The following is a 15,441-nucleotide window of genomic DNA, read 5'->3' as shown; positions in this document are numbered from 1 at the left end:
AACTTGCAAATTTAACACAAATAGAAGAAATGTTGATAGCACGTGTCAACCCAATTCTTCAAGTAACACATTCAACTGGGGGTCAATACAAATATAAAGGACATACCATAAGTTTTCCACAAGAAGTGAGAGAAATAGCTAAAATTTTACCACATCAGATAAAAGATTTGCCAATCATCATTGTTCGAAAAAAAGATCAACGTGGAACAAATTATAATTTTACAGTTAATAAAGAGAGGGTATATAGAGCACTTAAATATAAAATAAAACATGATAAGTTCTATAGAGATGTTCAAATTGATGAAAATGCACTTAATGACCTTACATGTAATTCAGATGAGAACATTTTTGATCAATTGAATTCTGTTCATATGGAGTTTGATTTAGACACAAATGAATATGTATTTGCGGGTCCAATATTGGAGATCGATGAAGAAAACATTATTAATCACACTACATCAATGGCCTCTAAACCTCCAAATGCTCGAAGAGAAATGGAACTAATTCATGCATGGGTAAATAATCCTAATGTGGATCCCGGATCACTAATTGATTGGCCAGGAATTGGAGCATCTCCAATAAATGAGTATGTCACTAAAGGATTACTTGATATGGCTTTTCCAACACTATTCCCAAATGGACAGTGTGATTGGATAGAACCACGAATAAGGAGAGTCCATCTACATGAGTTTGTTAAGCATTTACTTCGATATAGAGATCATTGTTTTGGCCGACACCCAAGATTTAGATATTATATGATGAATATGATTATGCGACATCGTGCACAAAACTCATCTGCAGTGTTTGTCAAAAAGAGCTTGCAAGAGATGCCAATCACAATCAATGAGTTATGAGAACATATGGAAAATATACCACACTCACATCTAGCTGATCGTTTGATGCGTTTTGGCACAACACTAAGGGGTACAAGGTCTTATTGGGCAAAATGTCGAGCTGAATTATTTGACCTCTTGCATCAAATTGGTACACCAACAATTTTCTTTACTTTGAGTGCAGTAGATATGTACTGGCCAGATTTGCATGCATTAATGCCAGGGACACAACCAACTAATCCACAAGAAGCACAAAAATGGAGGCGTCAAAATATTGTTGACTACCCACATATTGTGGCATATTACATGCACCTACGCTATACAATGTTTAGAAAGGAAATACTGCAAAAGGGAATGAAGGCAAAAGATTATTGGTCAAGATATGAATGGCAACATAGAGGATCACGACATGTGCATGGATTCATATGGTTAGAGGGTGCACCTAACATAGACAATCTTGATTGGAAAAATCATGATGAAGTAAAACATGCTAAAAAATACTTTGATTCTATTATCCACGCATGGAATCCACGAGGGGATCCACATCAACGAAACATACAGGTATGATATTAATTCTCAATTGTATATATTCATTTTGAAATATATTATACTTAAAGATTTATATTTTCTTTAATAAAATATGTTATATCATTAATGATAGGTCTTACAAAATTTTACACTATAGCAGCTATTGTGAGGGTGTTTCCAAGATTTACCACCGTACCTACACGTCAATCAGAAAAATGGGTTGATTTTTGTTGGTCAGAGTTATTGTTGTACAAGCCATTTCATAATATCCAAAGAGATATTGGACTTGATGATAACATAGTTATATCAAATTGGGAGTCACTCAACTATAATCCATGGCATTTGGAACGAAGGATTATAACAAATGAAGCTGAAGATCATAATGATTCTGAAGATGATGATGATTTACCAAATAATCAAAATACAATCGAACATGAGTGGGAGATCATATCAAGACTACATCGTGGACAAATTATGGATGTAACAGAAATAGATATGTTGGGAAGAAGAGATATTGATAAACAAAATCCATGGAGTGCAGAATATCAAGGAGATGATTACACAAATATAGCAATAAATTTTATCAACACTATGAAAGAGAATGGCTTATTAATACCTGATGATATGATGTCAAGTATATCATATGGAACTTTAGGTGCTAAGCAAAAAAAAGCACTTGATATTATTATGTCACATTATAATCAAGTTGACAATGCCATGCCACTATACATGATAATTCAAGGAACAGCTGGAACAGGTAAATCATATCTGATTCATGCAATTCGTCAAACTCTTAATGATGCATCAGGATCACAATGTTCTCCCTTATTATTACTAGCACCAACTGGAGTTGCAGCATTTAACATTGGTGCATCAACAATTCATTCAACTCTACGAATACCTATTGCAGATTTTGCTGAATTAGAAGGCACAAGACTCACAAGTCTCCAAGAAGAAATTCAACATATTAAATATATATTGATTGACGAAATGAGTTTTATTGGACAAAATTTGTTACAAAATATTGATTCAAGACTACGTCAAGCTTTTCCTGAAAAATCAAACATGAGTTTTGGTGGAAGATCAATCATTTTGGTAGGAGATTTGGGACAACTACCTCCTGTTAGTGACAAACCACCTTATGATAGTAATGTGCGTGCAAAATTATTATGGCAAGAGTTTAAGACAGTTGTTACTTTGGATAAGGTGTTTAGACAAGATAGAGAAACTGAAGACCAACAAAGGTTTCGCCAATTACTCACAAATATTAGAGATGCACATCCAACTATAGATGATTGGAAATTATTGATGACAAGAACAGATGCTTCATTACATCCAACAATTAAGGAGGAATTTGATAATAATATTCATCTATTTGCAACAAATGACAATGTGCATAACCATAATAGAAAAAAGTTATATGCATTAAGAAGACCAATAGCCCGAAGCATTGCAAGTAAAGAAGGTAGTACTAATCCAGCAGGAGGTCAAAATGATGAGTTACATGTTGAATTATTAATTTCTAAGGATGCAAGGGTCATGTTAACATCTAATTTATGGATAGAAGCGGGTCTTGTGAATGGAGCTTTAGGATACATCCGAAATATCATATACAAACCTGGATGTGCCCCACCAGATCCACCAACACATGTTATGGTTGAATTTGACAATTATTCTGGACTTCCTTTTGAAGATGCATCTCCTAATTTGATTCCTATTTCACCAATACAAAGGGGCCGTACACGTCAATTGCCACTATGATTGGCTTGGGCACTAACAATCCATAAATCACAAGGATTGACTCTTTCAAAGGCAACAATTGACATAGGACCAAGAGAAAGGTCAGGATTAACATTTGTTGCTATATCACGTGTTAAGGCCTTGGATGGAATTAGAATCTCACCACCATTTTCATATGATCATTATGAAAAAATGAAGACAGGAAAGCAACTCACCAAAAGGAAAGCAGAGGAAGAAAGACTCAAATCTTTGGAAACATAATATTTTTATGTAATGTATACATTGTTGAATTGAACTCTTCTATTAAAATTGGGATTAAATTTGTGTTTTTAAAGACGAAATGTTGCATTTAATATGAATTTCTATTGTACACTCCATTGAATAGGATAGGCATCATGATTTGTAAAGGATAAATATGCTTTATTTAAAACAAAAGGTGATAAATTAATACTTTACATGTTGCGTTGCAGATGCTACTAGCCTAGATATCTTAATACATCTATCTAAAATACGCCGAGAGATATTAGTCTCGAGGCGCCTAAATATTTTCAACAACAATTTAAAATAGGCGCCTCGAGACTGATATCTCTCGACGTATTTTAGATAGATGTATTAAGATATCTAGGCTAGTGTATTTACAAAATAGGACCCGATAACCATTTCGTAATTTTTTCTTATACTCTATTATAAAATATTGATCAAACTAATTAACATTTTAAATATAGACTGATTTTTTTTTCTTAAATACCCCAGGACCCAGTCTTTGGCTCATAAAGCTACTTTCCATTTAAAAAACAAACAATTTTTATTAAGCTTGCTTTCACTCCGCAAGTTGTCTCACGCCGGGAAAACAATTTTCAGGTGGTAGAAAACAGTCCTCGCTTCACGCCTTGAAACAAATCTTTACTCGGAAGCAATATTTTCCTTTAAAAGGCTACAAAAATCTTGTCTCGAACTCAAGAATCTTTTAGCTTTGGAACCTCGATAATTCCAGACGATTGAAGCAGCAGCTAAAGGGAGATTAGTTTTGTTTTATCTCTTTAAAAGAAATCCGCTTTGATAGGGTTTGTAATAGTAATCTTGCAAACTCTGTCCATTTTTTCTAATTGGCATCGTCAACAGCACGACACAATTTGTGCAGATTCTTGAGGTAAGTCACCTGCTATGGTTTCAGTGAGGTTTTCTATGTAGGTGGCCGTATCAATTTCTGTTGCGTTTTACTTCACTCTAACACAATTCTGTTGTTCTCTGTTAAATGTTGTTTTACCTATGGCTGTTTTCGTACATGAGATCATTGCAATATTAGTGTTAGATTCTTATTTGTTTCTTCACGTAGAGATATCTTGAATTTTACATTTATTTGGTGGTTTTAAATTTTTGTTTATTTTGTTTTCCTTGTTCTCGAGGTTATTTTTGTGACAATTTACCCGACAGAATTATTATGTTCGTATTGAATGGGTACTAGCTACTGCTGATGCTGTAAATGCAATTGTTGCCAGAGCTATTTTCGAATCGAGTGATAAGTAGAGATCGGATCATCTTCATATGTTAAAGTTGCAAGTGCTAGTAATTAAAATCTATAAAAGAATTCCATTATAAACAAGAACTTAAAATCTATTTAAGAGCCCTTACTCAGCGTTATCCAATCCCTTCATTCATTCATTGAAACATAAAACAAGCAAGGCAAAAGAGGTCGCTTGGTTACAAAGCAACAAAGCCAACAAATAGCGAACTTAAAAAATTTAGCAGCCAAGGTATACAATCTTTTCCCCCTCGACACAAGCAGCTCACGAAGAAAGGCAAACTGATTGCAGCAATTTGCAAGGATAAATATCTGTAGTAGGTATGTGATTTCTTCTTTGCAATTCCATATTTTCTTTTGTTTGCTTGTTCGAAAAGATTTTCATCTTAAAAAGAAAATCCGGGTGTGCTTCCTTTCTGGTGCATTTCGCCGAATAGTTTCATAATCATCTCCTTTTCTTTCATTTTCCCGATGATTATCTGAGCATTCTCAGAGGCTGTCTTTTTGTATTGATTTTTCGCCCATATTTGCATTCAATGATTGCCTTTTTGTTCGCTTTTTATTCTATTTTGTCACTCGACAGCGTGGTTAGAGGCGTGGATTGCCACTAGTTGTCAAAACCTCTATAACTGTAGACGATCTGCAGCTTGTTGATGTTTGTGGGGCTAAAACTCCTGGAAATTTTGGATTGGGGATAGGATTTTTGGCTGAAGAAGGGTTATTGTGAAACTTGAAAGTAATTGACGAATCAAAGTGGGCTTCTACTTGGAAACACAACTGAATACGCTTGGAAATACAACTCAATAACATCGTCGCATCATACGGAGGGTTCATCTTAAGGTTTTAAGAATTACTCCAAGAGCGGGGTTGGAAACGTAAACCTAGTTTAAGCTTATTGCAATTATTATTTTACTCTAAAGTGCAGTCTCCACAAATATTGCATATCGAAGTGGGGCAGGGTGGATTAAGTTTGGTTTCTATGGTGGGATTATTGATCCTAATTTTACACCTTAGATATTTTGTGGACTTTATTTTATTTTTACAAGGGGAAAAACACTACTTACATAAAACCAAAGAAGCATTAATCATTTGGGGAATTAATCAGCAAAACAAAAGTATAAGATTTTTTGAAAAAATCGGCAAAATATCGGAAAAAAATTGGATTTACAAAAAAAGGTAAAAAATTGCAAAAAATAATCAAAAACTTTTTTTTTATATTTAAGGGCATTTCCATAGTATAGAGATATTGTAGGCAAATAAAATAGACTCTTCAACACATGAATTGTAGGAAATAGATTTTCGTTGTTTATACTCATATCGCTGATTACATTGCACAAAAACATAGCACATCATAAATAATATCTAGATGGTGATAGATGTCAAAATGTCGATTACAATATAGTTTGTGACTTTGTACAAAGTCAACTTGTACACTAAGTACAAAATTCCAAAAAATCAACCATAGACAATGACATGCTAGAGGGTAGGAGGCTCTGATGATGAAGCTCCCAGGTGAGAGCCTCTCTTAGCTCATTCAATCCATTCGCGATCCCAACTGGCTTCCCTCATGAGATCAAAATCTCCAGGCTCAAGCGGAGTATCATCATCATCATCATCATCATCAACACCAATCAACTTAGACTTTGGATCTATCTCATTGAGGTCAATTGGCTCGTCTTCCTGCTTGAGTTTTGCCCATGTAGAAATTAGTCTTTGCCTTACAAGTGAGAAACACAATGAGTAGTGAATACAATTTCAACTATTGCAACTATATATTAATATTCTTACCTTGAGCTTTCTCTATCTTCAAGTGGAGGTTGTGGTGAACAAATACCAAGTCATTCATCCGTTCTTGTGTTAGGCGGTTGTGTTTCTTGGAATGTGTGTGTTCAAAAACACTCCAATTACACTCACAAGCTAATGAGTTACATGGTTGGCTCAAAATGCTCACCACCATCCACCTTAAATCTGGTAATTCATTTCCAAAAGAAGCCCACCATTGAGCTGAAAAACACATTATATGGAGATGATATTGTAAGATTAAGAATATCTTAAATTCTGAACAAACTTAATGAGCATGTTGGCAAAATAAAGAGATTGTCAAAAGTTTATAGAGTCTACCTGGTTGGATGGTCTTTCTGCTTTGTATATGTGCCCTAGAAGAGAGAAAACCCTTAGCCTACTTGTACACTTCCAACTCTAAAATAGCTGCATTAAATTTATCTAACTTCGGAAACATTTTGTCCATTCACTGGTAGAAGCCTTGTTTGATCTCATCAAAATATCCATATATGAAGTCTTGTAGAATAACAAATGATTGAACAAGTATCTGGCAACATGGAGATGATTGTGCATTTGTCCATCCCATCTCCTATCAATTATGTCCCACAACAGCATATACCTCTCCTTGCTATTTCCTAGCTTACTCCTTATCACCTCCTTGGCCCTATCCATGGCCTCATACACATATCCCATGGGGGGTTTTTCCCCATCCACTAGTCTCAAGACTTTTACTAGAGGCTGTGAAAATTCTACAATTTGTTCAATCGATTCCCAAAAACTGGTAGAATACATGTACTCTGCCACTGCTATGCCATTTGCTTGATTTGTGAAGCCAGACTGCATCCACTCAGATGAAACAAACATTTGCCTCAAATTACTTTTTTGCTCGCATAGTTTCTGCAATGCAAGGAAGTGTGTTGCAAATCTTGTCACCCTTGGTCGAACTAGTTCCTTGCCTCCTATGAAAGAGTGCATTATAGCCAAAATCCTCATGTGATTATAAATAAATTTGGTAGCCTTGCGAACCTTCTGAAATGCCTCCTTAACCCTTCAATTTTTCCAATGTCCTCTAGGGTTAGATCAAGGCAATGTGCTACACATGGTGTAAAAAACATAGAAGGGTATTTATCTGTCAGAAATCTCCTAGTAGCAACACAAGCAACAACATTGTCTGATAAATTAAATCACATTTTATGGCCCTACGTCCGTAACTACTATGTCATACATCTCAAACAATGCAGCTGTGGATTTCATTATATTAGATGCATCCACAGATTTCAAAAAAACAGTGCCAATCTCACAAGAGACAAGGAAGTTAATGAGAGTTCAGTTCTTTCTATCTGTCCAACCATCTGACATAATGTTGCAACTAGCAATAGCCCACTGTAACCAATGCTCTTTAACATCTTCAACACCCCGTACTGCATCTTTGAGCATACCAACCCTCAATGACTCATAAGATGGGGCTTGAAACCCAAGACCTACAACTGCAATAGCATCTACCATAGGTTGCCAATATGGATTTCTGGAAGCATGGAATGCCAAGTGAGAGGAGTACCAAAAATTATCAATTGCCTTCTTTGCTTGTTCAGTGACATTTTTCCTCCATCCTGTACTCTCCAATGTGGTTTGTGATCTTGGTGTAGTACGAGTTTGGAAGAAAGTTTTAATGTTTCCTCCACCTGTGCTTGGTCCACGTGCTATAGAATTAGGCGTTGAACCAGATTCCCTGAAACCCCCATCTTCACCATCCTCCTCACCCAAACGGTTCCTCCTGGCATCTGTAGAACTAGAACCTAGTTCAACCCCAATTCTTGCCTTTTTGGCCTTACTCTCAGCAATCGCTTCAAGAGATTGCTTTGCCTGATACGAGACATTTGCAGGACATCATTTGCATGTTTTGGTGTTATTTCCTTGTTTTTTTGACAAATGTCATTTGAAATGATAAATTCCATCACTAATATCTTCTAGACACCAATTGCACTTGACCTTCGTGCTACATGGAACTACTGTGCAATGTGTCCACACAAAGTCTTTTTGACGTGGCATTCTGATCAAGAATCAGATCTGCGAAAACATTACACTCATTCTTTAACTTTTGAGTGAGAAAATCAAATTGTTGAGTTGAGGATTAATCATGACTTCCCATATTTCACATGTTTTCTTATTGAGAAAATCAAATGTCTAAAGCTTAACTTGTTTATTGTCTAAAGCTATATTATGTTGCTTAGAGGTCAAATGAGCTGATCTGAGGTCAAAGATGAAGTGATCAATGAACACCACAAGAAGGATTTTGATGCAGCAGGTTATGATGGTTTTGGCTTGTTTGAACATGTTAGAAAAATTTGTGTGTAGAGTGTAAACCATGTGTTCAATTCAAAATACAAATTGATCAAAAATCTCAAATTGTCACTAAAGCATATACCATTACATGTCTTCCCGAGTTTCTTACTATTTCTGACCTGGGATTCAAATTCTTAAACAATATGGGAAATAATTCAACAAGTTTTCTATAAAACAACTCTTCAAGGTGAAGCTATCCTTGAATTTTCTATTATAGTTATTTGATGTTTATGAAAACGTTCTAGGACAAATGTATGCCATGCTTGAAGATTTCAATATATAGCAGTAGTCCCAAAACTCTAGTTTTCAAATCTTTTCTTTCTTACGTGTTACACCTATGATCTGGTTTATCAGACAAGAATGGAGACAAAAATTCAGACTTTGAAGGAGCAAGTTAAGCGACTTGAACAATTATTTAACCATAATGTGACACTGTAATTTTTAAATTTCTATTTAATGTGATATAGTAATTAAATATAAATTTAGAAATTACTGATAAAATTACAGTAATTTCTATTTAGAAATTATTGATAAAATTACAATAATTTCTAAATTTCTAATTAAGCTATAGTGTATCAAATTACTTTTAAATATACTGTAATTGATATATCTAAAACTTATTTTGATGTATAATTCTTTTTCATCAAAATAAGTAAAAATATTTGATATACTGTAAATAATATATCAATTACAGTAATTTGATACACCGTATATCAGATTACAGTATATCAAATATATCTATACTGTAATTGATACACTATATATCAAATTTCGAAATTTATACACTATCTCCTTACAATAAAACAATTTGATATACTGTATATTCTTGTCTATGCACAGTAATTTGATACACTGTATATTCTTTATATTCTTGTCTATACACAGTAATTTGATACAGAATTTGTCCATATACAGTAATTTTGATACACTAATTTTAGAAATTAATTTGTCTATAGACAGTAATTCTTGTCTATACACTGTATATACTTGTCTATACACATTAATTTGATACACTGTAATTGATACACTATATATCAAATTTTGAAATTTAACACTGTCTCCATTCAATAAAACAATTTGATATACTGTATATTGATATATTGTATATTCTTGTCTGATCACAGGTGTCGAAATTCTGTATAGAGACTCTCTATACAGAATTTCGACACCTATGATCAGACAAGAATGGAGACAGAATTTTGAAATTTATACATTGTATATCAAATTTCGAAATTTATACATCTACAACTTATTTTGATGAAAAAAATTAAATGTCGTAAATACCTGGCTAATGGTCGGGAAAATGTGTTTCGCAGCCTGGCTCTTGTCAGGTAAATAGATGAATTGCAGCAGCTCCGGGAAAATATGCCTCGCACGATCAACTAGCAGAGTGTCAAACTCAGCCTGCGTGAGCTTGGATATGGAAAACCCTATCGTGTTGCACCCTATAAAGGAAAAATGCACATTTTTTTGCGCCTTTTTTTTTCGCGATATTAGGGTTTTTTCGTGCAAAGGCGATTAATCATACATTTTATTTGCGTTTTAATCGGGAAAAAGCCGTTGAAGATCGTTTGGATTGGTCAATGATTATTACTGCTGATTTTGGGGAATAAATCACCACCACATTCGATTCCCAATTAATCGGGTATAATCGCGATTTATTGCCAATTGTTGCTTCTTTGCATAAAACTATCTTTTCTAACTATTAAATAAAGCAATTAAGCAATAATTAGCCTAGATAAATGAGGGGGGACTGATAATTGATATTACTGATTCAGCTTGGAATTTGATGATGGAATCTTAGGGTTTGATTTGATGATTGTTTTGGAAGCCATAAAGTGATTTTGTGTTGCTTTGGTTTAGATCTACAAGTGTGGAAATGATTTGAATTTTCAGAAAATGGATTGTTGGAATTTTCTCACCCTGATCCTCTGCTATTTAAATCTTTGTAAGAAATAGTAGTTTTTAGGAACACCTTCGGGCAATCTAAAATGTGAGGCTCATGTTTCCTCAGGTAGACCCCTAGTTGGACTGACTCAATGAATCAAGATGAAGGACAACAAGTAGGTGTTCAAGAATGATGTGTGCCAATGTAATGCTAGTAGAATGCTCTGCTAAGTGCTCTATAGTAATGGTCTTAGATTTCTCCATAGACCCTTTTAAATGAATGAGTGAATGCCCTTAAATACAACAACATACCCTCAAAACAACACAAGTATGTGCTAGGTTGGGTCATGGGGGCAGTGAAATTTTCAACAATGACTTAATTTGAATTTTGAATTTTAGAGGTCTAGGGTTCAGATTTGTGATTGTGGAAGTGAGTTGGGGTCAAGTTTGCACTCGTGGATTTGATCCAAGGTGGCAAATGAGAGATCTAGGGATCAAGATCAAATTTTTTTGGGACGAATGATAATGGGATTAAGATATGGTAATGAGTTGAATTCATGCAAGAATATGCTACTTGTAAATTTGTTTCCACATTATGGACACTTTAATCAAAGATCCAAAACATAAGGGAAAAAGGCACAACTTTGCACTTTCCACCATTACATTTTGTCCCCAATTTGATGTGGACGTGAACTACTAGGCAAATGCATGCCAAATTAAGAAAAGCAAAGAACATGTAAACTACATTTTTTTCAAATACTTAGAAGTGTACAATATGCATAAAGTTTACAGATCATTCTTGAATTCTTCATGCAATGAGAATTCCATTGGAAACCTACAAAACAGTTTTTTTTTTATGAATAACATCTGCTACATATATGTATAACTACAACTTGTTTTGAAAAAGAACTATCCTTGGAAATAATAAAAGCATAGAAGAGAAGGGTAAGAGATTTTGCCGCATACAGAAAGTGGTAAAACTCTAATGAAGCATTGATGTAAAAGGAATCTGATCAAGTGGATGATATTATTAAAGCTCCCCTAAACATTGGATTGACTATGAGCATATCTTTGCAAAACATAACTCACAAAAGGATTTGTTAGCGAGATATATGCCTCCTTCCAATTGGTTACATACAAAGGATGCAAGGAATTGGAGGAGAGGAGAGAAATATATAATCACCATAAGGCATGTAAACGTGGTAAAGGATAACATCATTTGATAAGCATGTAAGAATATTGGTAATTTGTTATCATGAAATCACGTGTAATAAGGGAAAGGCAGATGCTCCCCAATGTTATGCTGAATGAGGGCAAATGACGAGGTAAGGGTAGTCATAATTCTAGATAAGGATCATATAAGCACAAGTAAGGTGTAGAAGTTTTTAGCATGACAAGGATTATAAAGATGGAATCATAAAATATAAGCATAATAAGGATCATAAAAATGTAATTGTAAGATATGAGGATCATAAACATGCAAGCCATGTAAGTAACATAAGCTATGAACATGAGAAACATATAGGATCAAAATAAACATAGGTGTAGACAACATCATAAGAATGAAATATAAGAAACATAAAAAATCATGTAATGTGAGCAAGTAACATAAGGACACAACAAGTGACATGTGGAATTGTAAGTGACAATTATGGAACAAAGGATGACATAACATTTAAATGAGGAGCAGGAAAGCATGAAAATGAACAACAAAATATAGGCAAGAATGTGAGGTAGATAGAAAAATAAATGTCAAAGACAGCTCAAGTAGGAAAACTAAAGAATATAGCATAATCTAGAAAGTGAAATTAGAACTGGAGAAATTGAACATAGCATAAACAAAAGGCCAAAGCATAAAGCATAAAAAAAACCAAAAAAAAAACACTAACATAAGTACATACATGAATTAAACATAAGAATGCTCAAGGTTTCATGGAATGAAATTAGAGATATCACTTTCCAAGAGGTCATCCTCATACCAACAAGTAACATCAAGTTCTTCCACTTTAATTTTGTGGCTCTCTTCTCCAATCCTACAAGTTTCATCTTGATAAGAATTAGTACTTTGGTGAAAACACTATCAATAGTTGTATCGTAGGAACCTCCTTTACCCATTTTTCTTGTTTCTAGAGAAAGGTTTTGCATGAACAATATTTTTCTTTGGTATCCATGAAGAAGTTATGTTCTTAGCATGAAATTTGGGTTTTTGAAACATTCCTTATCCTTCTTAGGTGGAATTGGAAGTAAAACATGCTTAGTATGGTCATGTACAACCTTAGTTCTATCATTTTCTTTCCTTTTTCTTTAAATTGCTTTTCATAGGCTTTTAAAAGAGTTTTTCACTTGCATATGATGCTTCCTTTAGGGTTGTGTATTTACGTAGCCACAATAAAATGACTTGTTTATGAAAGAAGCTCATATGGATCTTTTTAACCTTTACAATTCTTCTCTCATGAATATTGTTAAACATTGATGCACAACAAAAGGAACAACCCTCAAATACTCAAGCTATGGTCTACCAAGTAAAATCGAGAATTTATGTGAGGAAAGAATAATATAACAAAGTACTTTAAGGCCCATTGTAATAGATATAATAAGGCATATCAAACAGTTTCTTAAGATTAAATAGTTGTGGTTCCATTGGGACCCCGTCCTTTATAAAAAGACAAGCTTATGACAATGAAATTATCACCTTATGAAAAATGAGCATACTAGAAACACTACTACAAAGCCTTAGCCACAAAAAAGAAAAGATACATAGTTCTTCACTAATGGGGTTATAGACAAAATATGAGCTAACTGGACACCAAAATGACCACTAAAACAATGCAATCAACAACAAACAACCCCCCATTTGCTTGATTTGCAAACTCTACTGCTTTGTTCACCACTATTTTCTCCATTCATACCATCTAACTAGAAGCACAATGCCAAAAAAGGGAAACACTAGCCACAACTTAAATCTTTTTTGACAACAATCATTGTGAAGAGAGTTGCCACAAAATATTGGAACAACATAATCACTCTTGACCTCTATAAAACCATTATGGTGAGAAACTCTAAGACTAGCAATCATGATCCCAACAGAACCATAGAATGCTCTCAACACTCTTGTCTCATAGCACAACTCTTCCAATTCCTTTGTTACTCTAATATGGCATTTGCGAAATTGAGAGATTTTGCTCCCTCCATAGCTTTCCTTGCATTTCCATATACACTTGTATGCCCACTTGCATCCTTGACTAGCTACATTGTGCCAAATTGATTGGGAAGAAACATTTTGAGCAAGCAAACCCTTAGGTTTGCATTTGGGATGTTTTACACTAGATTGGGAACAAAGTCCCGTTGATGTGTTTTTTATGCATATGCGAACACAAAATAAAATACCAAAGTATCTTATCCTCTCTTGAACAAAGTTTCCCCGAATGCTGAAGATTTCGCCTAAGGATCAATCAAGGCAACTCCAAGGTTCTTATATGTAGGGTCTCTATGTGTGGATAAGCTTTTGTGGTGTGATGTGATTATGCTGGAATCACAAGGGGACTTACGTTTGATGGCCTGAGTGTTTAATCTGCTGGAACTTGAATCCTATCTACTGGCTGGAAGATAAAGAAACATCAAAAGATACAGGGCTCAAAAAGTCTACTCTAAGACCTAGAATGCGAGAATATAGATGAATGACTAGTTGGAGTCCTACTGGGTTGGGTCTCACCATCAGGCTGAACAATTCCACACCAACTCAGTGCGATCTTCTAAGGGATGCTTTGAATATGTTCAAATCGTACACCATCAGACACTGATCACCAATCAAGATAATGCATGAACAATAGACATGTAAGGACTCGAGATTAAGCTCATTCTATGCCAGTTGACCACGCAGGGCGCACTTACAATCAGCAAGAGGCTAGTGGTTTGGACTAGGCGGTTTCCACGCGAGTGCATTCAATAACTTCCTTCATTCAATCTAATTATTTACCATCTAAGAATGAAGATTCAACAAGAGACCATGCATATTGCAAAGAAACAACACACTTCACCATAACTTCAATGAAAATGGAGTTCATTTACAATCAAGGCAACAATTCCTTGACTTCTCTTCCTAATCTACTCTAATTGCTATTCTATTCACTATTCTATTTTACTGACTATTCACTATTGACTATTCTCTAACTATTATTAGCTAACTCTTAACTATTAACCCTTACAAATGAAGAGCCAGAGCTTTATATAGGGAGCTCTTTACAATTCAACGGCTCTGATTGACTTACAATCAATGGCTAGGGTTATAGGATGGAAACCCTAATTAGGGTTTGTTACAACAAACTCCTTTAGCCAATGAGAAAATTACATTCCATGAGTGTGGACCAATAGATGTCAGGGGTAGGTGCCTCGAAGTTTGTGCCATCACTGGTGAGTCAGGTACATTGAATTTGGACATGTTGAGGTGGAGCTATCTGATTGGAGGAATAGTGACTGGGATGCCACCTTGTCTTGCATTTGTGCCTTGGTTGATACTCCTCTGTCTTTGATGCGATGAATGATGTACCTCCTTGACTCCCATGTGTTTGATGAAGCCTCCTCACTGTCAAGTTTTCTTTCTCTGGTAGCTCACCTCGCCTTGAAGTGTTTATAAGATCTTTCTTCTTAACATCCTGTGGTTTCTTCATGTGGTAGAATGAGGTCTTGAGGATGGTCGGCTCCATTGCTTACAATTCCTTGAACACTTGAAGTCCTTCGACTTAGTAGCACCTTGAGTCCTCTTCCATGCCTTTGAAGTGTCCTCGATAATGATAAAACTTGAAGAGG

The 15,441-nt window shown here is 34.9% G+C and overlaps 2 protein-coding genes across 2 annotated transcripts in view; both read left to right on the top strand.

The window, feature by feature from the left end:
- The first annotated feature begins 1,487 nt into the window (after positions 1-1,487).
- LOC131031226 (ATP-dependent DNA helicase pfh1-like) lies at positions 1,488-3,122 on the top strand. Its single transcript, XM_057962274.2, has one exon. The coding sequence runs from the start codon at positions 1,488-1,490 to the stop codon at positions 3,120-3,122; it is 1,635 nt and encodes a 544-aa protein (XP_057818257.2).
- Positions 3,123-3,901: 779 nt separating this feature from the next.
- Positions 3,902-15,441, top strand: part of LOC131031219 (DEAD-box ATP-dependent RNA helicase 38) — an 89,560-nt gene continuing 78,020 nt past the window's right edge. The window contains exon 1 of the mRNA XM_057962268.2: positions 3,902-4,251. The gene's annotated coding sequence lies outside the window, so the exon portion shown is untranslated. The remainder of the gene's footprint in view (positions 4,252-15,441) is intronic.

Source organism: Cryptomeria japonica, chromosome 4 (assembly GCF_030272615.1).
Source record: "Cryptomeria japonica chromosome 4, Sugi_1.0, whole genome shotgun sequence".
Taxonomy (NCBI): domain Eukaryota; kingdom Viridiplantae; phylum Streptophyta; class Pinopsida; order Cupressales; family Cupressaceae; genus Cryptomeria; species Cryptomeria japonica.
The sequence above is the reverse complement of the archived record's forward strand: the minus strand, read 5'-3'. Positions and strand labels throughout refer to the sequence as shown.